The sequence below is a fragment of the Schistocerca americana genome, chromosome 3 (genome assembly GCF_021461395.2).
Source record: "Schistocerca americana isolate TAMUIC-IGC-003095 chromosome 3, iqSchAmer2.1, whole genome shotgun sequence".
In the NCBI taxonomy this organism is placed as follows: Eukaryota; Metazoa; Arthropoda; class Insecta; order Orthoptera; family Acrididae; genus Schistocerca; species Schistocerca americana.
Window position 1 is genome coordinate 396,111,518 of NC_060121.1, and position 27,041 is coordinate 396,138,558.

Below are 27,041 nucleotides of genomic sequence, written 5' to 3' on the forward strand. Positions count from 1 at the left end.
TTCTTTTGAAAAATCTTTTATTTTGATTTCTTATAGATGTCGTTTGTAGGCTTGTAGTTTAGAGAATGATTCGATGCCTGATTTTACTGTTGTTATTTGAAAGAGGTGGTCTGATAGTCTGAGATCTTTTACAGCTACATCACATTTTTCCCTGTCCGTATTTGTGGCTACATGGTCAATTACTGATGCAGTTGTTGTAGTAACCCTTGTTACACTATTGACTAAGAGGGACATGCCAAAACTTTGGAGGATGTTTATGAAGGTGTTGCTGGATTCATTTATGATATGTTGATGTTAATGTCCCCACACAGAATTACGTTGACCTTTGTACTTGAGACTTTATCTAGAACTTCTGTTTATTTATTGAAAAAAAGTGTCCACACTACCACTTGGAGATCTATACACCCACAAAATTATTAATTTCTTGGTGATATCAAGCCCTGTTAATTCAGTAGTTGATATTTCAAAGTGTTTGTCTTCGCTTACTGTACTGAGGTCATGTCTTGATTTGAACTGTGTTCCTTTTCTGATATAATTGCATGATCCTCCACCCCTTGAAGTAGTTCTGCAGTAAGAGTTTGCTCTTTCGTACAATGATAATACTAGACTACATGTTGGATTCCTGTGTCTCTACACCAGTGCTCAGCAGTACAAACTTCTGTGCAGTTCAAAGAATGGTGCTCAACTTCTAATAGTTATATTTTGTCTTTTATTGACTACATGTTTTGATGGAGGATTGTGAAGTCTGTGAAATGCCCCACGTTACTCTTTCCAATGGTTTGTTTTTCTTTGTGACATCTGGTTTGTGTGCTATTTGAAGTGTTAAAACCTGTCATATGAGTGATTGTTTCAGTATTTTTTAAATTGCTGGAGATAATCTTTAGGCAGGAGAACCTGTTGTCTGGATTTATCCTAAAAAAGACCTACTTTTCCTACCTATGACAACAGGTATTTGGCCATTTGTGGCCTGTGATCCACCCCCTATACTCTCATGAATTAATTACTGTAGTGAAAATATGTATTCTTTTAAATTTTGGCATCTAGGTCTCTTCTTAAACTTTTTCTAACCTATTGGTGCACAAGATGTGTTATGTTTGGAGTTATTTTTTATGCATTGTATGTGTCATGTTTGGAGTTATTTTTTATGCTTTGTACGATAGCTGTAGTTAATGATGAGAATCCTGATTACACCCTACAAAATACTGATCGTAACATCTCTGGTGGATGAAATTGACTTTGCTTTTTTTTATGCAGAGCCACTGGCATCCACCCAATGCTTTGACTACTACTTTATTTTTTGTATGAAATGGCAGGCCCAACCCTCATCTACAGTAACAAGTGTAAGCACAAAATCATTTTATTGTTTGTTAAATCATCTGAATAAAATTGTCTGAATATTGATTTTTAGTCAAATGTTTGGTAAGTACCGTATTAAACTGCAACACCCATCTTATATCAAGTTTGCTCAAAGTTATTTCCTTACATGAAACTTACCATATTTGAAAACTGTCATGATTAGTACCTTGAGCTGCTGATAAAATTCTTTATTTAACAACCAGTTACATTCGACAGACCATCATTAGGATGTTAAAAAAATTTACATCGTAGGTGAATATAAATTCATTGATGTCAGATAATAAAACCATGAATGTATCACTGTTGTCACATTGTAGTAAAAATTACTTTGTAAGTATATGTAAACTGTGCTAGACAGTGCACTCTTTCATGTTACATCAGCACAGTGTGAACACAAGCTAAAAATCCCACTTGTTGTAGTGACCACATTGATGTGCATCTAAACTGGTATGTAAAAACCTGTCTTAGAGTCAGACTGAAGTATGGATCTCCTCTTTCAGTTATCCTATATTATTAAGGAGCTTAGTGCCCACTGCTTCAATCATGTAGACTGTATGGTCTGCTTAGAATTTTGTTTTTGTTTTTCTTCAATCGGATTTTTCTGCTGTTCATAAATTGGAACACCTTCTGAACTTTTCATGCTAGTTACGGTGGTTTCTGTTAATCTGCTTTCTGCATTCTTGTGGTGATATTTCCATAGAAACTTTCGTCCTTTAACACATATCTCTTGATATCTAACCAGGAAGTGAAATATCTGTTTTCATAGATTTGGCTTTAAAAATTCAGTAATGTAACAAAATATTTTATTAAAAATTTTGGTCCCATATTTCAGCCCTTAGGTTTTGAATTTCCAAGAATTGTGAAATGAGTATTTTTTTTTTTTTCTTTTTAATTTCTAATAGAGAAGCCAAATACAAATTTTCCCTAGATTTAGCTTTGAAAATGCTTTCACAATCAAACAATGGAATATTCAGAATGGAATGTAACAATATTGAGCAAAGGATAGTTACCTTATATTGGAGATGCTGAGTCACAGATAGGCACAACAAAAAGACAGTCGGAAAGTGAGCTTTTGACCAACAAGGCCATTGTTAAAAATCTGACACACACACACACACACACACACACACACACACACACACACACACGAAATATAAATGGGAGGTAACTGTTTCAAGGACAGAGTGTGGATGGGATACTAAGAGCAGCAATGGATTACTTGCTACTACAACAGAACATGCAAGGGTAGGTTACGTTAGTAGTGGGTATCCTGTGTTTATACTGTGTCAGAGCTATGGTCAGTACCTTAAGAGCAATCCAGTGCAACAGCGCAGTGCACTGCTGTGAGCCTTCTGCTACGCTGTGTCTGCATCTACATCTATATACATACTCCACAATCCACCATACGGTGCGTGGTGGAGGGTACCTCGTACCACAACTAGCATCTTCTCTCCCTGTTCCACTCCCAAACAGAACAAGGGAAAAATGACTGCCTATATGCCTCTGTACTAGCCCTAATCTCTCTTATCTTATCTTTGTGGTCTTTCCGTGAAATATAAGTTGGCGGCAGTAAAATTGTACTGCAGTCAGCCTCAAATGCTGGTTCTCTAAATTTCCTTAGTAGTGATTCACAAAAAGAGCGCATCCTTTGCTCCAGAGACTCCCACCCGAGTTCGTGAAGCATTTCCATAACTCTCGCGTGATGATCAAACCTACCAGTAACAAATCTAGCAGTCCGCTTCTGGATTGCTTCTATGTCCTCCCTCAATCCGACCTGATAGGGATCCCAAATGCTCAATCAGTACTCAAGAATAGGTCGTATTAGTGTTTTACAAGTGGTCTACTTTACAGATGAACCACATCTTCCCAAAATTCTACCAATGAACTGAAGACGACTATCCGCCTTCCCCACAACTGCCACTACATGCTTGTCCCACTTCATATCGCTCTGCAATGTTACGCCCAAATATTTAATCGACGTGACTGTGTCAAGCGCTACACTACTAATGGAGTATTCAAATATTACGGGATTCTTTTTCCTATTCATCTGCATTAATTTACATTTATCTATATTTAGAGTTAGCTGCCATTCTTTACACCAATCACAAATCCTGTCCAAGTCATCTTGTATCCTCCTACAGTCACTCAACAACGACGCCTTCCCGTACACCACAGCATCATCAGCAAACAGCCGCACATTGCTATCCACCCTATGCAGGAGTTCATTTATGTAGATAGAAAACAACAGCGGACCTACCACACTTCTCTTGGGCACATCAGATGATACCCTCACCTCCGATGAACACTCACCATCGAGGACAACATACTGGGTTCTATTACTTAAGAAGTCTTCGAGCCACTCACATAATTGGGAACCAATCCCATATGTTCGTACCTTAGTTAGGAGTCTGCCTTGAGCCACCGAGTCAAACGCTTTCCGGAAGTCAAGGAATATGGCATCCGTCTGATACCCTTCATCCATGGTTCACAAGATATCATGTCAAAAAAGGGCGAGTTGAGTTTTGCAGGTGCGATGCTTTCTAAAGCCATGCTGATGCATGGACAGCAGCTTCTCTGTGTCAGGGAAATTCATTATATTCAAACTGAGAATATGTTCAAGAATCCTGCAACAAACCAATGTTAAGGATATTGGTCTGTAATTTTGAGTATCTGTCCTTTTACCCTTCTTATATACAGGTGTCACCTGCACTTTTTTTCAGTCGCTCGGGACTTAATGTTGGGCAAGAGATTCGCGATAAATGCAAGCTAAGTAAGGAGCCAATGCAGTAGAGTACTCTCTGTAAAACCGAATTGGAATACCATCAGGACCTGGCGATTTATTTATTTTCAACCCATTCAGCTGCTTCACAACCCCAGGGATGTCTATCACTATGTCCTCCATACAGGAATCTGTACAAGACTCAAACGGCGGTATGTTTGTATGATCCTCCTGTGTGAAAGATTTCTCAAATGCTAAATTTAAAATTTCATCTTTTGTTTTGCTGTCTTCTGTTGCCAGGCCAGACTGATCAGTGAGCAACTTTGACCCGCTTACCGATTTTACGTAAGATCAGAATTTCGTTGGGTTTTCAGCAAGATCTTTTGCTAAGGTATGACGGTGGTAATGGATGTATGCTTCATGCATCGCTCTTTTTACAGCAGCACGAATCTCTAATAACTTTCGCCTGTCCTCATTCTCCTGACTTTTCTTGCACCGCGAGTGCAACTGTCTTTGCTTCCTGAGAATTCTCCAAATTGCGCTGTTAAACCACGGTGGGTCTTTTCCGTCTGTAACCCACTTTTTCGGCTCATACTTCTCCTATGTGTGATTTACAATGTGTTTAAAATTTGCCCATAATTTTTCCACATCTATCGTACTGGAAATAAATGAAGTCGATTCATTTACTAAGTTGGATACTAACAACTGATTATCTGCTCTTTCTGGTAAGAATACTCTCCTAGCCTTCTTGGCTGACTTTTTAACTTTCGTAACCATAATCATAATGACAACATCATGATCACTAATCCCTGTCTCAACACTGACGCCATCAATGAGGTCTGGTCTGTTCATGGCTACCAGATCTAAAATATTTCCATTATGCGTTGGCTGTCGATTTAGCTGCTCAAGACAGTTTTTGGATAATGTGTTCAAAAGTAATTCACATGATGGCTTGTCTGTACCACCTGTAATGAATCCATAGACATCCTAGTCTATACTAGGTAGGTTGAAGTCGCCTCCGACTAATATAGCATGATCCGGGTACTTCTGTGATACAGAGTGTAGACTCCCTTTGAATGATTCTACAACTGTCATGGTGGAACCTGGTGGCCGGTAATAACACCCAACAATTAACTTTATTTCTCCTAGCCCTGTTAAACGTGTCCAGATAACTTCACAATCACACTCTACTTCGACCTCAGTAGACACAATATTTTTGTCAACTGCAATGAAGACACCACTTCGTACGATGTCTAATCTGTCTTTCTGATACACGTTCCAACCCTCACAAAATATTTCAGAACTTCCTATCTCAGGGTTCAGCCAGGTCTCAGTCCCGAGAATAACTTGCGCGCCACATGCTTCCTGGAGGGCAGTAAATTCAGGAACTTTAATCCGAACACACTGAAAATTTACTGCTGATATCTTGATAGCTGTAGTGTCTTTACACTGAGCGTGTCCTGATTTCCCTGCCTACATGTTGACTGGTGAGTGTTCATCAGGACTCCTTGCACTTCTGCCTAGCCTAAAAAACCGCCATGTGCACGCCACAAGTACTCTGCTACTTGAGTAGCCACTTCCTTTGTGTAGTGTCAGTGGTGTCAGTGTCAGTGTCAGTGGTGAGTTGATGCAGCATCTGGATGTTGTTGGCCAGTAGCAGCTCTCTGATGTCCAGCATCTTCTGTTTACTGCAAGGCACAGTTCTGCTGCAGTTGTTTGTCAAGCAGGGCCACCTGTTCGACTGTTTCTGGCAGGATGTCTGTGCCAGCCTTCCATGCAGTGGCAATGAGTGCTGTTTCCTCTCTTCAGCATTGGCACTGAATGCCCCCATAGCTTTCAGTATCGCTGTCGTTGCTGCAGGGTTGATGGATGTCTTCATAGTGCTGTTCTTCTGTGGCTGCTGCTGAGGTGGTCACAGGGACAGGCACCCTGGGAATCTTCTGCTTGTTGGCGGCACTCCTCTGTGTAGGTGCAGTAGCAGTAGTTGGCGTTGGCTCCCCTATTGTTGAACATAGGCCTTTGATGAACGCTGTACGCAGATGCCTAACGGCCTCCTCCTCCTCTGCAACCAGGGTGGCTGTGAAGGTGAACCTCTCTGCCCCCAAGACAGCTTTGAGAGCCACTGTGGGTCCCTCTCAGTGGCACAAGCTACAGCCTGGCCTTCCCTCTGGACAGTCATCCCCAAGGATGTCGAAGGGCGGGGAGTTGCTTCTGCGCTGTCCCTCACCTGTGCCAGGCTGGTCTGTGCCTGTCATCATCATCTTCTCCACAGTGTCAGCACGGCCGTGGCCACCTCACGACCTTTGGCACGGCTGTGACTTGAAAAAGTCAGGCAGCCACGTCATCTGGTGACATGGGGCCTGCCTTACTGATTGCAAGTCAGCAGAAGTTCTCTGCTGCTATCACAGGCGTCGCTGTTGTGCTCCCCAGCACACTTGACGCACAGCGCTACGTTATGACAGTATTTGGCTCTCTTCGACCTAGTATGCGTAGCGCACAGCAGAAGTAATGCACACGCCTCACTGGTGCAGACAGAACACTGATCCGTGCATCAGTCAGTTGAGACATTGCCTTTTGTATATATACTAGCTTAGCGCATGTTGCTTAGCTTGCATAGCCTATATGGTCTACAGAGATTTTTTTGTTTTTATTTAATTGTATTTTTATGTTGTTCACAAATTGCAACACCTTCTAAGCTTTTCACACTAATTAAGGCCATTTAAGCATGGTCTTTCCTGAATGTACTTCTGACCAAAAAAGTGATTCTGGTAGTTAGAGTCCAAAGTTTGATTAACCATGCCTTTTGCGTTCTTGTGGGGATATTTCCCTAGCAACTTCCATCCCATAACAAATATTTCCTTATATCTAACCGAGAACTAAAATACCAGTTTTCATAAATTTAGCTTTAAAATTTATTTAAAGTAACAAAATATTTTCTGAAAAATTTTCATCCCTTATTGCAATCTCTTAGGGTTTGAATTTCCAGAAACACTGAAACCCTTTTTTTTTTTTAATTTCTAACTGAGGAGACAAATACCATCTGTCATAAATGTAGTCTTAAAAATCCTGTAGTAGTTCTTTAGTAATTATTTGTTTTCGAAAAAACTTTCACCTACTATTTTATCCCCTTAGTGGCTGAATTTTCAAAAATGCTGAAACACAAGTTTTTTATTTTCTGACTGAGAAACCAAGTACCACTTTTCGTTGTACTAGCTTCAAATTCCTGTAATAGTAACCTACTTTCAAAAAACCTTTGATCCCCTATTTCACCCCCTTCTGAGTGGAATGGCTCCTTAAACAATGCCTACAGTATTAGATCCACACCCTCTCTGAACTTCAAGTTTCTATCTTCAGAAGTTTCGACTGGGCAGTGAAGACTGAGTGAATCACTCCGATCCTCTTTCACACCTCCAGTGGTTGAATTTCTAAAAACAGTTTTCATCTCTAACCAAGAAGTCACACCAATTTTCAGAGGTTTACCTTTACAAATGCGTACCCAAAGAAACATTTTCATAAAATGTTTCACCCCCTTAGGGGCTTAATTTCCATAAACAGTGAAACTTGGATTTTTTTATTTCCAACTGAGAAGACAGACTTAAATTTTAGTAGATAAAATATTTTCATAAAAAATCTCATCCCCAGTTTCACTTCTTTAGGGTTTCAATTTCCAAAATGCTGAAAAACACATTTTTTTATTTGTAACCAAGAAGTCAATCAACAATGTTCATAGACATAGCTTTAAAAATACTTTAGTAGTTCTTTAATAATGATTTATTTTCAAAAAGTTCACCCATTGTATCACCCTCATAGGATCAAATTTCCAAATATTCTGAAACAGGTTTTGTTTAATTCTGCCTGAGAGACCAAATACCAGTTTTCTTAGCTCTAGCTTCAAAACTGCCTTAATAGTGATGTTTTCCAAAAAATCCCTTCATCCCCATTTTTACCCCCTTAGGGTTGGAATTTCAAAAAATCCCATCTTACATGACACCTTCATATAAGATTCACACCTCCTTCCAATTTCAATTTTCTATGCTTAGTGATTTGGGCTGGACAATGATGAGTCACTCAGTCAGTAAGTATGTCTGTCAGTCAGATCGTTGCCTTCATTGCCTTTTATATAGAGAGATGAGTTTTGAGCACCAGTAATGGACAGATGCCTTTGTTATTCACTTCTGATGTCATATAGCAGTTGAACACCTTGTCAATTACTTTCTATGTGAAGTAACATTTAAACTGATAGTAGATAATGTTGGCTCATCTATAACATCAGTTGTTTGTGGGTTCGGTGACAATAGTATTTGCAGAAGAGTTGCTGATTTATACAACAACTTTTTCCAAAAATAAATTTACAGTATTTGAGTAATTATTTGTGATATTATTGCAGTGCTGTAAAGAATCACTTTAGCACAACTCACTATAATCATAACATCATATCCATCATTACTGTATCATTGTTTTCCATGCAAGGTGAAGTACAAGTTCCCCCTGCTAAAAACAATTTCATCCTTGTCACATATTTATTTTAAAAGATTATGCATTATCTGACATAATATATATTTGACAGTAAGTCTAATCATTGTAATGTTGTTTCACTGAAACTTCTATCATAAAGTTAATGCAACAATATTAACAAACACAAAAAAGTAATGATTGTCTTTTGTTGACAGCTGGTTGCAAAAGTGCTTGTAATCGTCATGGTACTTGTTCCCTGGAAGATGGAGAATATCGCTGTATGTGCTCAGATGGATGGGCGGGTTATGACTGCAGCATTCGACTCGAAATGGAATGTAATGATGAAATTGACAATGATGAAGGTGAAATCAAATTTTGAATTCATTTATTTCTCCAAAATATGTACAGAAATTGTAGTTTATTCTAGATCCTACCAAAATATTTTATTACATGAACAAACTTGAACAAAGAAAGGTTTGTTCTATATTCAGGGAACTTTAAAATTTACATGAAATATTTTTTGTGCTTAAGCAGCGCGAGTAAAAAACACTTGAGTATTCCAGCATTTGTGATATTTTTCATAGTGACTTGAAACATTTGTGAATAAGAGAAAGCAGAGAAGATAGCTGTTGTCTGATTCGGTCTGTGAAGGAGTCAACACAATTGTGGCATGTAATTCTCTTCGGTTTGCATTTTACTGAAGTAAATATCGAATAAATGAGTAAATGGGTAATCATATTCATGTTGTAATGTAGTGATGTTAGAAAATATACTGTACAAATTAAGTACATGTCTGCTGAGATGTAGAGTAAAGTATCATTAGTTGGTTAAAACATTTTTTACTGTCCTTTACACCAGCATGCTTACATCCCAAGTAGTTTCATTTATTTATAAGGGACAGTAAGATGAAAACGAGACAGATGGAAAAAGTAAGTAAACTGTTTATTATTTCTAAAGTAATTGTCATAGCTGTTAATACATTTATCACACTATGAGACAAGACACCATTGTTTTCATGAAAAAAATGTTTGTGGTAGCCTACAGGACCACGATTGTATCTAGGCACGCACCTCTTCACCTGAAGCAAATTGACGGCCACAAAAGTCTTTCTTCAGGGCTCCAGAAATATGGAAATTGCATGGGGAGAGATCAGGATTGTACAGAGGATGGGTGAGGGCATTCCAGCAAAACTTCTCCAGTGTAATCGACGTAACAGCCAGCTCTGGAGAAGTCATGACAACCTTTACCTGTGATTGCAAGGGCCCACTGCTCAATGACTTTCTGGAATATGGCACCATAAGTAACACACAGTGGTACATGGACTCTTTGCAAAAACTGAAGCACACATTAAAGTCCATACACCCAATAATGTTGACAGATGACATCTTTCTGTGGTGGCATAATGCCTGCCTCCATATTGCTGGAGTTGTTCTGACCATGCTGCAGCAATTTTACTGGGAAGTCCTTATACATCACCCATACAGTCAGAATCTCTTCCTGTGTCACATAAATATTTTGGAGCCCTGAAGAAAGGCAGTTATGGCCATCGATTTGCTTTGGACAAATAGGTGAATGCCTAGATACTATCGTGTTTCTGTAGGCAACCACAAATTTTTCCATGGAGGCATTGACCATCTTGTCTCACAGTGGGAGAAATGTATTACAAGTTATAGTATTACTTTTGCAATAGTAAAGAGTTTACTTTCTTTTTGTCCATCTGTCTCATTTTGATTTGACTGACCCTTATAAATACCCATACAACAAGCTAAATAGCAAAATTGTGCACCTAATCTGTGCTCACAGTTGTATGTAGTGAAGTTAACTACGTTTCATAGACCAGTAGCAAGATTTTCTCAGTCTGCTAAATCATGTTAAATCAACACTAATGGTATGAAAGGAAATGAAACATAACTCCTGCCTTTTGATATACAACTCTGAATACCGAAAGACCAATTGAAATACAGTTCTTAATACTGAACTGTATCCCTCACTCTAGGTCTTTATGTGATGAAGGTCGTGTGTTTTACACGTTATCATCTTATATTACCTCATCACATTGTGCCCTTCTTTTAACTGATAAGAAGAGGTACAGCTTTCAGTATATGAAGGTGTAATAATGTGACACTGTATGAGTATAGAAAATACACATAACATGACTGCTTCGTTAGATGTTTGAATAACCAAGTGATGTTTGCAGTAATTGAAATTAAGTGATTAGTTATGACAGCTGGAATTCATGTCACTTTAATGTTATGATAAAAGTGAGTCTTGTTTACAGGTGTTACCAGTTTGGATGATGAAGCATTAAGTTGCAAAATTTTACACAAGAACAAAACTTTGTTTATACTATAGAGAGCAGCATATAAAACACACAATATTCTTTTTATCTTTGGGGTTACATTAAGCAGTTGGTGTTTGAAAATCCAACAGGAGCTGAAGAGGGACTGGTTGGTAGGGTCATCACTGACCATCTCACTGTATAACAGATAACAGGAATATTTGAGGAGGAGTAGCAAAATTTTGCATAACATAGAAATAAACATGTTGATTCTGGTGTTGTTGACATTAACTGGCTATAACCCTTATTTTAATAAACCACTAAATGTTTGTTTCCAGCCATTAGTTCCTTATCTCAAAATACTTGGGTTAGGATCCTCTGCTATTAAATAATTTTGACTAGAAGTTTGAGAGGACCTCTGTATTATAAAGCCTCTTCAAGCCAACCAGTTAAAGAACTGCTCACCATTTCAGTTACAAGTGAATTGGTGCATTGATTAAAACACTTCACTTTCATTTGGGAGGAACAGAATTGAAGTCCTGCCTGGTCATCAAGATTTATGTGTTAATGGTAAATACTGGGATGGTTCCTTTGAAAGTCATAGTTGTTCAATCCGAGCTTGTGCTCATTTATTTAATGGCCATATCATTGATGGAAGTTGAACACTAATCATCCAACACGCTTTCCTATTTAAGCTGTTTATTGCTGTGTTATAATGTTTTTTTTTCTTTCTTTTTTCTTTTTTTTTAACTCACACTATTCATTTTTCATCAGCCAAAATTATGCACTCAATTTAACAGATGTCATTATGATGATGCGGTTCTTACTTTCATGTCTCATTCTTCAGTTTGTGCAATTTTCCATCAAGTTCAGTGAAAGATTCTTTTCAGATCTATGCACAACTCATCTGTGATTGTCCCCAGCTTTACCTTTCAATTCATTTCTTATCAAGATTTGCCCCATACTACAAATAGGTTTGAAGCAGTTCCAAATATTCCATGGTTGAGAATCTAATACTGAAGATCGATACTTGTGAACTATATGAACTCTGAACATGAAACCAAACCTGAAGCATTTGTGCTTGAACTGATCTTAAGTAAGTGAATTTGAATTGCCACCTACAGTATGAGTCCCCACACATGTAACATCATGCTGTGTGTGAATGAAACCTTCTGGAGTGCACTAGGAAGTCCAGATTAAATGTCATATTGTTCTATTGAAGGAATCATGCTATTCAGTTCAATCACTGTGTTCAATATTTACTACCATGTTTGTGTAGTTACGACATCTTGTGATAAATAATTAATGTGTTGTTTTATTTATCTCTGCATCTTGTTTGAATGATGTAATACATAGCAAGAATGAAACTATTTAACCTCTTTAAACAGTCATGCATAACAGCTATGCTAATGCTAGATGAGAGTACTCTCATATAAGGATTATGGATGTCAAGTTAAGTTCTGAATTAAAACTAAGAGAAAGCATCAGTGAAATGGGGTGAATTTAATTAATCTAACTTGCTCTGTTCTGTTCACTAATCTCAGATATCTTCATAATTGCCACACTCTGTTTTCATAATAGTAAACACTGTAAATTGTGGGAGAACACGTAGAGAAAACTAGCTACCAATTGAAGTAATTATTAACAATCTGAACTGTTTATGTATATGTTGTTTTATTCTGATGCAGATTTTGGTGTTTGAAGATTTTAAATAAACAAAATGTGTGGTAGGTAAGTAACTATCTGATCACCATGTTATCAACAAGAGGGGTTGGAGAGCAACTGTTCCTTCTTTTACAGATGGAATGGTTGATTGCTCAGATAGTGAGTGCTGCTCACATCCTTCTTGCTCAGATCACATAATGTGTATAGCATCAAGTGATCCTGTTGAGGTGTTATTGCGGAAACAGCCACCGTCTGTTACAGCATCGTTCTATCAGAGAGTCAAATTTCTCATTGAAGAAAACAGTGTTCAGAGCTATGCCCATATTGATGAATACAGTGAAAGGTAGGGAAAAGTCTATCTCATTCACAGCTTTTGTAAATCTTTTGTTTGATTTTGTTATTCATTACTGTTAACATAAGCACATACAAATAAAGTGTAGAAACAAAGATGGAAATTTGAAGTACTTTCTTGATAATAATTCTTTCACACAGACACATTGTTTTTCATGACAACCATTTTTTGTGAGATAAATGAACTATTACTTTATAAATCTCTTGTAAAAAAAGAGGAAGAGGCACAATTAAACAGTAGTGTCTAGTTGTTTTTGAGCGTTTTAAGAAAGCACAGCTGTAAGTTATAGGGTGCTCGATATAAAGGCTTCATGGCGTAGAATGATCTTGGCCAAACAAGACAAGAAACCAAGAAATTTCAGTTTCAGTAACTGGCTGTGATTAATGATGAAGTTATACTGTTTCTTATCATGTTCTTACCAATAACAATGTTTCAGGGTTACTTTGTGAACAAAGACAAGATCATTTCCTTCCTACAGTTGTTACATAACTGTAGAAGTTATTCATATGATAGATGGTAATAATATTGAAAATCTTAATCTTTTTGTGTTGTGTGTGGAACATCTAACAATAAATAATTCCATCTTTGTTTCATTGAGAACTTAAGCCTTTTATTTGAAAGATGTGTTATGTTTCTTTCAACTACTGACATTAACCTTTCCTCCAGTAGCTTTTCAATTTTTGTTTATCTTTATTCAGTAGCTATTTTCTTTTCTTTATTTTGTCATAACAGTTGACAAGAAACACGTTAGTCCCATCTTGAATCAGTACCACTTCATGTTATTCCTTCTCCTGATCCTCTTTCCAGTTAAGTCTTGATATGGGGAACCATTTTCTTCCTCTGTTAAAGCTTAATATAGTGGATCAGAATTTGATGTAATGCCTCTAAAAGTGATAAACCAGCATCTCAAAGAAACGACAAAACTATTGCACAAGGGGGGGTTTCAAGATAAATACAGGGAAATTGTGGAGTATATATGAACTTTTACAGAATCTGTCACAAAACAAAATATTTAATTCACAAGTTGTAAGCTTTTTGATTTAGTTTCAAAAATGTTCTTTCGCATTTATGAATACTGGATTAATTACCAATCAAAATTTTAGCCATGGTTTTTTGTGTATATCGATGTATACAAATGCAATAAGATATTAGTGAGAGATCAGGTTGTGATAATCAGATCATGTAGCACAGGAACTAAACATTATTCTGATAACTGACTGCACAAATTTTTATTTGCTATTTGTGTTTAGCTGAAATGAAAATATCCACTTATATTCCAGTTGTTTTTTGCTGTGTGACTCCAATAAATTTTTTATGAAGTACTTGAGAAATGAGCGTTGATTTCTTTTGGTTTCCTTCATATCAAGACTTAATAATACCCTCAACATTGTGTGTTTTGTCTAGTGTTTTCCCCTTTATCATTACCAAACTAACTTTTTGTGTGTTTGTCTCAGTGTCTATGTTAAGGTAATCATTTGAACTAATAGGACTCTTAACTGGAACTTGGATAAAAACTGTTATTACTTGGTACTTTTGTCAGAATAGTGCATCAGATATACATATTCTAGCTTCACTGGCACAGCAAAGGGAAGAGTTTCCCAACAAATTAATTTCTTAGGAAATGTTCTGTCCGCAGAGACAAAAAGAATCTGAATCTCGTTTCCAAAATAGATTCTTCAGTATGCTGTACCTTCACTATGGTACTTCAGATTTTATTTCCATATCTAATGGAAAGTTTATTTAAACAAGAAGTATATGAATCTTAATGACTGATGGCCACATCAGTGATACATTTACATTGTTGGATACAAAGTCATAAGACAACCTACTCAAATATGAATTTTGTTGGAAAATGTACTGAAATGTTCTTTTCAGCGGTCACATGAATATTAATACCAATCAAGATATTTGTTAAAGATTGGATCCCTTTATACAAAGAATTTCTTTATGAGCGTCTGAGATGATAGACTTCAGGGATTGCTCCCATGCTATTTCATGTTTATATGTTAGTTTGTAATCAGTTTGTTTGATTACTGAACTTAGATCCACTTAAAAGAATTTTGCCCCAGTGCTAGACCATTGTGCACATACCATATCATAAAATTTTGCTGCCTTCCAGTGGCATATTCAGATTAACACCTCACTACGTGATCTATCAGTGTTCAAAAAATGGTTCAAATGGCTCTGAGCACTATGGGACTTAACTACTGAGGCCATCAGTCCCCTAGAACTTAGAACTACTTAAACCTAACCAACCTAAGGACATCACACACATCCATGCCCGAGGCAGGATTCGAACCTGCGACCGTAGCGGTCGCACGGTTCCAGACTGTAGCGTCTATCAGTGTTATTGATAATATATGAACTACTTAAGAAAGTAAATTTCAAATCTTTTTTTCTTTATAAATTGCTCCCATTCATGATTTTAGCTGCCCATTAGGTTTAAAAAAGGAAACTCAATATTAATTCTTAACTGTGTGTGTCTTAGATTAGAAGACCATAAAAAATACTGAAAATCTGTATGAAGAAGAACGAAGCAACCAATACTCTACAATTAGTTTACCCAGACATTGGACAGAGTCTTCAGTATGCTCTTTTCATTGGACAGCCACAGACAGTTGTCACTTACAACATAAATGAAGCTTTCTTTGTTGTCAGACAACAAAAGTTACATACGTGTTTGTCATGTGTAAATGCTTTGGTACAATATTTTTGAGAGTTCGTGACATTTATTCTGCTTCTGATCCTCACTTGCTGAAAGCAAAAATTAACTATATTCTTGACTGTTAAAAACATTCTATTTCTTTTCTGATTTCATCTCCCATATTTCATTTACACATTTGTGCTGATTTGGCTTAAATTCTGTTCTTCTTACAAGGTGCTAAATTATCTCATGTTGTTTTTTCACATCTTCCAGCATTACTCTTTAATAGCATTGTTTCAGTCTATATCCTTGCGCTGTCACAGATATAATGAGAGTAATTTTTGCATTCCTTGTCAGGAAAAAATTATGTTTGACACTATTTTACTGTTTGGTTGTAGTGTCTGTTTCAAGAGCTATGCATTTTATGTTGCCCTTCAGCATCTGTTTTTAATTATATGTGTGCTGCTATTTCAGTACAGAAAGGAAAGTTGTCTGAACATTATTCTTCCTTGAATATAATGCATAATATTCAGCCACTCTCCAATTTCATCCAAAAACTCTTTAATGATATACATGGAACTCTAACAATCAGAAACTTGATTTTTTTGTTGTTGTATACCAACAATTAGTTACCTCTCTCATCATGGATTTAATACTGATGCTTTATGTCACACAGTGATAGGAATTCACACGAGGATGAAAGTGAAATCTGTCGATTTTTGCACTTTTTGATGTTAATATGGGATTGACACACATTTATGATCACAATCAGTCTTACATGATGAGGAGTAATGAGCTCCATTCTTACATCGAACCCTACGGTTGGTCAAAGTCAAGTTTCTCCAAAGAAAATTCTTGTACCATTTGAATGGCAGCTGTTTGATTTCAGAGTGCTGCTTTAAATCATATTGCATACACTATGTGGTTTCCAATAATTAATTTTTTATTTTGTGAGAGCTAATTGAATTCCATACTTAAATAAATAATGTTTTTGAAGTTCCATATACGAAGATTATTTGACATAAAATCATACATATTGCTGTTCAGAATGTTGCTTGATTTTCAAAGAAACTGACATCATATCTTTTCACAGTGAAATGAAGTATCGGTCATACCATGTATGAAATTTACAGCTTCCAAACTGACACTGAATGCTCATACATGCATTCAGTTTTCCATCTTTCAAAAATTTTTAACTCCAAAAGTTGTTTGTTTCTGAAGCATAAATATTCATTATCACTAGTATGAAACATGTTCCTACTTGGTTCCATTATGAAAAAGTTACATATTACAATTAACATATATAGGCCTAACTGTTCTTTCAATTATGGTTTCATTCATGTTACTTATTGTCATCTGAGAATCAGCTTGTACACAAAACTAAGAATGGTGCATTGCGAAATGGACATTTCAGCCTACATTTTTAAACATATTTGATCATAATATATATTACAAGCATTTTGGCTTGTGTTTCCCTTTAAATGCTTCTTATTCCAGTTTGAAACTGTTACAAATGCAGTTGTCAATGAAGAATATGTACAAAGAAACAATCTGTTGCTAAACAACAGAACTAACAAGTACCTGAAGATCTCTTTTGTCAGTTGAGGATAGTCCACAATATGTACAATATCTCTTGTACAATTTGTGCTTATAAGAAAAGTGGACCAATTAAAAAAAATCTGTAAGTCAAACAGGCAATAATTTATGTAATTTTCATACGATAGTGACAAATGAAACAGGCCTTCATAGCTATATTTGAGAACTAGATGGAAATAATCTTTAAGATTTATGTGTTGTATGCAGATAAAAAAAAGAAGCAAACCAACAACAGTTTTGAAATTTTCTGATTTCACCCTGTTGACTGTTACTGGCAAGTAGATCCAAACAACAGTCTAGTTACATAATTGTGAAATCAAATTATTTTATATACATTTAGAGCTATACCTTCTAAGAGGACTACTATGAACTTAAATGCAGTTATGTAATTTTAAGAAATTTATATGGTAGACACAAGTGATCTTCAATTTATCACACATGAATAAACAAAACCGTGTGCTCATAGAGCCAACACCATTCATAAATGCCACCAGTGTTCTCAATTAGAAGAATTTATTCACATAAAAGAAATGCTATAAAGTGACTCTGAAAGTAGTTTCCATGTTCTGCCTGAACCACTGTTTGTTGTAGTAAGTTGTGTACGTGTCTAAATCATTTGTCTCTTGATTTGTGTTCTTTTCAGTCAGTGAACTACTTGTGTCTGTCATGTAGATACTGTCATTTGTATAATTTTTTCTCAGTCTGTGTTTGTGTGTGAATGTCTTTGTTTATGATTGTGTGTTTGTGTATCAGATCAGTGTTTGTGGAGTCTTGTATTTTTCTGTTTGTTAAATGGATTCAATACAATCAAGCATTTCTGAAAAACATGTTGTAGTTTTTATTGATGGCAAAGTGTCAACTCATATTGTGTGTGGAAACTAATTATGTAGGACCATTGTGAAATAGTTCAAAGTTAAATTTGCCTGATGTGAGGAGCAATTGGTTATACCTCAATTTTTTGCAGAAGCAGACAGTTCCTAAATGATAACCAGCCAAAAAGTTAGTTATAGACTCTTTAACAAGTTTTCCAAATTTTCATTTGTATGACTCCTTATTTTAAAAACCATCCCACATTTTGTAGCATATGTTTTGTGACACAGTACAATACCAACAGATTGAGTATTTCATTGTGAAAGTTACAGAGTATATTTCCAAATTTATATACCACAAACTTCAGTATCAAAAAGCAAATATTTATTAGTGTGTAGCTGATTCTTGGAGTTTTTATTACATGAAAGTGTCCACAGTTTCGTACATAAGTCACTAGGCCCCAAATTTTTCACTTGATGAAGGACTGTTTAGGTGTGTAATGCTGTCTTCATGATGTTTAATGTAGAGTGTTGAGTAGATTCCAGTCACAGTAGTCACTTTTTTATCACAGAAGGAATCACAGGTTTATTTATGATATTTTAGTGATGTGTAAAGTTATAAAATAAAATAAAAGCATGCTGCAAGTACAGTTGCATTTTAATATGAGGTGGCAAATGTTGCTCTAACTTTCTGATATCAGAAAACGTAAATAGGAGTCTCCTCTTGATGAAACAAGACAAGAGGTAATGATAAATTAATAATAAGAATATGTATTGTGGCATTGAGCTATGGGCACATTAGAGAAACTAGAAAGAATAATATCGTTTGGAGCAATTTCCCTTATGGGTGTACCATTCCTCCATCACTAGATGCCAAGTGTGAAAAAATACTATCTGAGAACTCTAACTGTATTTATAGTGCACTTCTTACATGAAAATGGCTTACTGTGGATTTGTACATTAATCTTCTAAATAATAACTCAAGCCTATAAACAGGCTCTGAGTAATGTTGTCGCTATTCTTATTTCTCTTGGATTGCTATCAGACCAGTTCTCCACCACCTCCCACCATGATGGTAGGAGGTGGACAATGAAGAACGGAGCAGGTGTTACGAAATCCACAAACATCAACTGCTCTGTTTGTAATGCCTGCTCCATTCTCCGCAACTACCTAACATCATGGCATGAGGTCTGAAGACTGGTCAGTAACTGACCAAAACGGGTGGCAACAAAAATTAAGGTTTCTTGCGGTTAAGACTCTCTATGCTCATTTTAAAATAAATTTTAAGTACACTTTATTAAAGTAACTAAGTTCCATGACACGTTTGTAGAAGTTAACAATGAAAAATGCCAATAGAAGTCAAACAGAATAAGTTTCAGTTCCAATACTACCAGCTAATTGGGACACTTCATATGCTAGACTGGTCAAGGAACTGAGACGCAATCTCATTCTAAAACGCACACATAAAATAACATTAAAGTGCACGTGATAACTACTGATCAAATTCACACTCTAGATGCTGCCATTAAGCACAAGGATCCCTTTTCTCCAAAATAGTTAAATTTAAATTGAATGCAGTCAATTCCCAGTAATTTCCATTGGCACATGTATGTTCAAAGCGACAAACAAAACGCATACCTCAAGGTAATTACCAACAAAATCATATGATACAAAAGCATACACACCAAAATTTGACAGCATGGTGTCCGAGATTTATTGAATAATACTTGTGCTTGAACAAGAACCAAATACGTAACACTTGACAAGAAATTTAAAAACTTAACCTTGATTTTGAACAAGATGATGTATATTGTTTAAGTGCACTTGCACTTGAACTAGGGGACACAGGCTGAATTAGTGTAATACTCCAGAGTCAACAATTAAATAAAGAATAAATAGGCATTCAAGCAACATCAAAATTAATAACTTAGTAAAAATCAAGTTCTTTAACAAGTGACGTAAATGCCAACCCCCATTGCACGTGAACCCACTTCACCTTATAAACAACAGTTAGGGCTTGCTGGACCTCGAGCTACTGTGACAAGCAAAAGGCACCTCTTATCAAGAAACCAGAAGTGAACAGAATTATTTCCCAAATTTCTTTTGCAAATTACCATGAGTAAGCATCCCATTCAAACAAAGCACAAATGGGAAATACATTGCAGAATTGTTTTGTAAACCACAAAATTTAAAAGAGAACAGTTCTTAAAAACATCATTACAAAATCCAAAAATACTAAGGAGGCTGAGTTGCACTCCACACAGTTTAACTACATAAAACATGCTTGTTCAACCCCTAAAATCACATCTACACTAGCCATTAACACAAGGAGCAGAGTACACAACACTATCAGTTAAAACAACTGAAGCGATTGAAAGAATTGGTTGCATAGCAAACTTCCTTGCACCAGGACCACAATGGCGTTAATCACCAGGGAAGTTCCAAAACATGCTCACCCATAATAAAATCTGGCAAGCTGCAAGATAAAGCAAGTTGACGCCGATGTGAGAGCTGCCTTCCCCCCAGTGGTAGAACTCCTTTTCTGCTAGCTATTGCTCACAAGAATGCTGCTACAGCAGTAAGCAGCAGATGGCTTACTACTTGCTGCTGCCAGTTCCATTCTGATCAATCCAAGGTGCTACGGCCAGCATGCCTCACACGCATCAGGAAGGGTTGTGGCAGCAAAATCATGGATTCAGAATATGAGGACACTTGAGCCAACACTGAGTGAAATTGTGACCCTGCTGCCTGCTCTGCTCCGTGGCCCGCCTCAGAGTCCCACAACCGAACTTCAAAAGAGCGAGGCCGCTGCCGGCTCAGCCTGTCAGGCCACCAGTGATGCCCTCTGGCCAAAGATTAATACCACTGAGTGTAACACAGCCTATCAATTCACATCCTGGGAAGTAAGACTGTTACAAGGTGTGTGGAGAGGAAGGGGTGGAAGGCTACCTGCTGTGACAAAGGGAATCGATCATGTCTTCTGCTGAGAGAAGTTTCACATTCTGGTGTAGCCCCAACCATTGGCAAAGCAGTCCTATGCCCTTACAGGGAAGTAAGAATGGCCTGCTTAAAACTCGAAATCTTTTTAACTGTTGCTACTATTTTGAGTAAATTAAAGCTTCTCTCAAAATGACAGCAGGGAAAAATCCAGTACCATATTTTGGTTCTTCAGTACTTTAAGAATAATTATAATTGTGTCGTTTCTCTCTCAGAATTTTTTGATGGGTTGGATCACAATTGAAAATTAAAGGAACTATAAGTAAAACTGGTAGCAAAAAATGGATACACAAGTGTGTTATTCATTACGAGAGAATACTGAATCTGTAAACAGATCGCTTGATTTATTATTATTATTAGTCTCTTTCTTTGTCTGAGGCCTAAGGCACATACAAATGTTCCAACACATGGCATTACACGTTTTTTGGCTATAAATTGGTCAATCAAATAAAGGAAACAAAATGTAGAGGACTCAAGTTGTAATTCCATGATTGTATGATAACTTTTAAACAATGAGAAAAATATTGATGAAAGTTTGTCTGTGAACGACTTCAGCCAGACAGTTGCATGTTTAGCTCAGGGAATAAGCAAGAGAATGAAAACATACTTCTATGAGGTTTGTAAGCAGCAATAGAATGTGAAATGTTATCCCAATTTGTTCATGTCATATTTAAGAATGTGGCTCATTAGCATGCATGTTCAACATCATTGTTAGAAATCGCTGGGGAGAGGAATTAATAGCTGGGAGCAAACCAAAAGTCTGTTGAGCCACAATTTGGTATTAAATTAACAGATGAAGAAGTTATACCTAGAGAGAGTCTGAAGGTCAAAATTATCTGGCTTTTATGCATCATGGTGATGGCGCTATGCTATAGTAAAAAAATTAGTACCAATGTTTGATTGACAGCTTATAGATACAAGGACAAAGTCTTTCACGTTTTTGCTTTGCTGTATGTATTTATGTATGGGCCATAGGTGTTTCTTACCTCTTAATGAGTTTCAATAATACTTTACCTTGCAATAAGAGTATTCCACAGCCAACATACTAGTTGGTCTCCACTCCTGTAAAATATTTAAAGTATTCACTGCGTGGCACAATAGTGCCAGACCAACCCATCCCAAAACTTTGCTTGTGCTGGAGGTGACATGTCACATGGAGTGGAAGACTGTACACAGGTACTAATCATTAACCTGATTTCAGCCATGTGATGTAGATGTATCCCATTTTGCTATCTGTGATGCCCAAATCCTTAATGATAGGGACAGTTATCCCCTCCCCCCCCCCCCCTGACACACACAAACACACACACACACACACACAATAAAAACCTGACTCAAGATCAAACAGAAATTGTGAAATTGGCAGAATACGTATTTTATTTCTATTGCAGAAAGCACACTGGTATTTTTCATTACTTTGTTCTCTTTTTTCCCCCTTGGCTACACAGTTAATTGTTTATCCTGTGGCTTCACTGACTTTATGAAATTCAGATTCAACACAAGAACTTTTTGCTAGTTCACATATCAATTGCCTCTTACTATATTCTAACATGAGCTGGCAAATTACTTTCTAATCATCAAGCTGTGTTGTCATGTGCTTGACAGTATAATCCAATGAGCTAATTGTTAGTAAATTTTGGACATTTGAATAGCATTGCACATGCACTATTTTAAGATTCCAAGCAATTAAAAAGTATTATAATAGGGCTAGGTTCACTTAGTGTTGTAACTTTGTCCAAAAATTTCTGATGACAAGACATTAAAAAATAACAAATATATCATTCAGTAGCATTGCAGGTAAATTGAACCTACCCCAAAAAAATGAAATTTGGACTTTACCATTTCACACAAACTTGTGATAATGCAATCTTGAAAGAAAAAAAGCAGTTTTGCTAGTTTTGATTTCATTCTTGTTACTCCTAAAATGTCTTTCTCATAGGTCATCATTTACATCCTCTTACTTGGTCTCTCTCTCTCTCTCTCTCTCTCTCTCTCTCTCTCTCACACACACACACACACACACACACACACACACACTCTCTCTCTCTCTCTCGCTCTCTCTCTCGCTCTCTCTCTCTCTCTCTCTCTCTCTCTCTCTCTCTCTCTCTCTCTCTATCTTACGAAAACCATAACTGTCATGAACATTTGCTTAATATTTCTGGAAGGCTGTTCGTTATTTCAATAATAGAGTACTAGGTAATATTCAGTTACTGTTATTGTCCTGTGATCTCTAAAGCCCTAGTCTTTAAGATTATATCTACATTAATCAATTTTAGTACTCCTTCATATCAGGCAATCATTAGTAAAAATCTCATGTTTAATAAATTGTTGTATTTTAATTCACAAATGCTTGATTTGTATTTGTTTGTTTCTTTTTTGGTAATTTGCTTACGTCGTAACGTCCTCTTCTTCTCATTACTCCCCTACATTGTAGTCAGTTCTGGAATTCATTTACACCGCGGTAAGTTGGTCCCAGATGTTCTTACTTTACTGTTCATTATAAAAAAAATCAAGAATGATAGAAAAATATTTTGTAAAGTTGAATATAACAACCAAGAGTATTTTTCTACATATTAAATTCCTCTTCTTACACGTACTATCTTCTTACCTTTGAGTTTTCACACACATTCAAAAATGTATTTGTTAATATTTATTTCAGTTTTGTTTTATAACACAATTTTAATGCTGCTATGTATTTTTCATATTTTTGTATGATTTAAACCATTCATATTTTTTATACTTTTCTTCCTGTTAATGCTGCTTGGCATATTTTTCATATTTTATTTAAAACTAGATTTACATCTGAACTGACATTGATATAGCAAAGAAATTTTGTACTGATGACAGGTGGAACAAAATAAATGCTATTGTTGGAGTCAGTGTTCAGAATTATGGCTTTTGACTTTGACCATGGCTTGATTAAAAATAATTTCAGATATGACAGTTGGTCTGTGTAATGGCAAGTTCAACTCACTGCGGGGACATCAATTTGTAATCATGACAGTTGGCAAAGAATCTGAAAAATACTAGTTAAAATGCATTGTTATTGCAAATGTGAAGCATCCATAAAATGCAATGATACAGTGCATGCTGTGTATTTGGATCTCTACAATATGTATTTCATATCATTTGCAGTATTTTTAATACTGTTGATAATCATAAAGGCAAAGGATACTAGGGTCATAATTTATCTACTCATATATTAGTTCCACGTAACTTATTGCTTACTTCCATAATTTTGGTTGTAAAATTCTTCCATTATACATATACTGTATGAAAATGTATTTTTATATTGTTCAGAAAGTGGCTATTCTTTTGGATTTTTTCCTGTGAAATATAACTAAAAATCTTCTGGATTCTTAAACTCTTTTCTTCTTTGTTTCTCATGTCCAGTCCTCAAAATTATACTGAAGAAGAAACTTTATTTGTGAAGGTGAAATTAATGAATATCATTTGCAAATTTTGTTTCTAATTTTGCACTTTTCAGTCTAAGTGTGTTGGAAGTATTGTCTTCACTAATGAATATCAGTAACTCGGAATGCCCACAAAATTCACTTCCTTAATCTATTAGTGTTTGAAAATATTTGTACCATTGTGGTCAGATCTCATTATAATGTTTTTCATCTTTGCTGGGACAACATAAAATTCAGTATATTTTTCCATTCATTCTATTAAACTAATAACAAAAGAATTATAATGCAACTTTAATTTCATATTAAAGTCTGGCTAGTATCCTGTTTTCAATCGTCCTGCATGAACAATGTAACTTGGGACAGTACTGGAAAAGATCACACATGACCTCTGTTGATAAAATGGTAAATGAATCACAAATCACGGTCCCCAGTGTCACTTTGTTGCTGTGTCCTAGAGTATATTCTTATCTTGAGCATTGTTGTTCCCAAAGGAAGAGAAACTTCTCTCAAAAAATCAGCATGGGTTAAAAAAATACAACTTAAGTTTAATATAGAGCTTGTTTCACACAAAGCGGAAGTAAATAGGTACAGTCCATCTTCTTAGATTTGTGAGATGTATTGAACACTGTACCACATTGTTCTCTGATAACCAAGATACAATCATACATAATACTGTGTGTTTGAAAAAGAACTCCCTAGTTTTAACATGTCCTAGAATCTGTAAAAAGTGACATACACTATTCTAGTTTGTGGTGTTTGGTTCATCAACTCTCCAATTTTGGCTCCACTTCAGTTGGTAGGTCTGCTTGACCTTGAAACGGCAGCAGTGTTGTTTTTTTCTTCTATTCCCTCAGTTCAGTCCAGGCGTACGTGCAGTGCAGTGCAGAACAACTCCGCAGTAATGTGTACTCCACAACAGAAAATGCAGTGTGTTATTTGGCTTGTGGAAACAGAGTCAGCTATAACAGTGCAACGTAATTTTAGGCATCAGTATGTTGGTGAACCACATACGGCAAAATCTATCCATCATTGACTAAAGTCTTTCATGGAAACCACTAGCGTTTTAAAAGCAAAATCACAAGGTAGACCAAGAACTTCTGAAGATGTTGTTGAACAGATCCATGTTTTGTGTGTCCAGAGCCCAAAGAAGTCATTGGCCAGATTTAGTCTACAATTAGGAGTGCCTAAAGGTACTGTGTATGATGTTGTACATACAAGACATAAGTTGCATGCCTACAAATTGCGACTGGTGCATGAAATAAAACCTACTGGTAAAATCAAAAGGTATGAGGTTGTTGTTGACTTTCTACACAGAATTGATGATGTCAATTTTTCAAAAAAGGTTCTCTTTTGTGATGAGGCTACATTTCATGTCAGTGGAACAGTTAACTGTATTAACTGCAGAATTTGGGGGAGGGGGGCAGAGCATCCACATGAAGTTATTCAGCATCAATGTGCCTCCACCAGAGTTAATGTCTGATGCAATTTGATGGAAGTTCAAGTGATTGCTCCTTTGATTTTTGTAGAAAAAACAGTAAACGGGGACCTTTACTGTGACATGTTGACAGAGTATGTCTTTCGCCAAATGGACAGTATTGAGGCAGAAAAGGGGCTTGTGTTTTTCCAACAAGATGTCACCCCACCTCATTACAGTAACCATGTGTGAGTGGCTCTTGACACTTGCTTTCCAGGAAGGTGGATAGGCAGGGCTGAAGCCAGACTTAACTCCACTGAAGTTTTTTCTTTTGGGGCTACATAAAAAATGTTATGTACGGTGAAAAGATCAGACATATCAATGATTTACAGGAAAGAATCATCACAGCGGTTGGGATACTTACACCTGAAATGTTAATGAATATGTGGAGAGAAGTGGAATAACATCCCTATGTGTGCAGGGCAACAAACAGATCTCACATTGAAGTTTACTAACATCAAACAAAACTTGAAGGAATTCTCTTTCGTGATATGTACTCTTTGATGTAATTTTTCATTAATTTCCCCATTAAATTTATACTTAAAACTAGGGAGTTCTTTTTCAAACACCCTGTATATTCATAAGTCTTTAATTGGCTCTAAAATTTTTTGACTGATAGAATGCAATACATTGTACTGGATGGTGAATATTCACCAGTAATTAAATTAATGTCAGGAGTTCATAAGAAAGGCTTCAGTGTTCTCTTAGATGGTGAGCAGCAATCCCATATTGTTCACTGATCTTGCTTTGTCTTCAGGAAGTTATTGTCACTGGGGACCGATACGAAAAACTGAATAACTTACACATTATTTCAAACGATGAAAAACTGAGTAACTTACACAGTATTTCAATTGATGTAATGAATGGTGGGTATCTTGTAAATGTAGATAAATGTAATCTCGAGACTGTCACACCATTTAAATATCTATAGTTAATACTTAGGATGAAAACATTCAATGAGTAGTGGGGAAGGCAAATGGAAGCCCTTGACTTGTTGAGAATTGGTGAAGAATTCATAAATAAAACTCAAGTGAAACCAATTCAAGAGTAGCTCTCCGGCATTTGGAATTTTTATCAAGTAGTCATGATAGCCAATAGTAAAGGAACCAAGAAATACTTTGCTAGGATGGAAATAGGTCAGTACAATCCATACAGAAGTTAATGGAAGTGGCCAGTGAATATAAATGGAAACTGAAAGAAAGCTGCTGTTCTTGCTCAACTCTGTGGGTTAAAATTACCTAATGAGTACAGCTACAATTCTGTGGCCTCCATCAGTATCACGC

General features: G+C 36.3%; 1 protein-coding gene across 1 annotated transcript in view; it reads left to right on the top strand.

Moving 5' to 3' along the window:
* LOC124606110 (teneurin-a) overlaps window positions 1–27,041 on the top strand; it is a 360,362-nt gene that overhangs the window by 178,500 nt on the left and 154,821 nt on the right. The window contains exons 9-11 of the mRNA XM_047138074.1: window positions 8,746–8,892; window positions 12,609–12,816; window positions 23,306–23,332. Coding sequence (XP_046994030.1) covers window positions 8,746–8,892; window positions 12,609–12,816; window positions 23,306–23,332 — 382 coding nt within the window. The remainder of the gene's footprint in view (window positions 1–8,745; window positions 8,893–12,608; window positions 12,817–23,305; window positions 23,333–27,041) is intronic.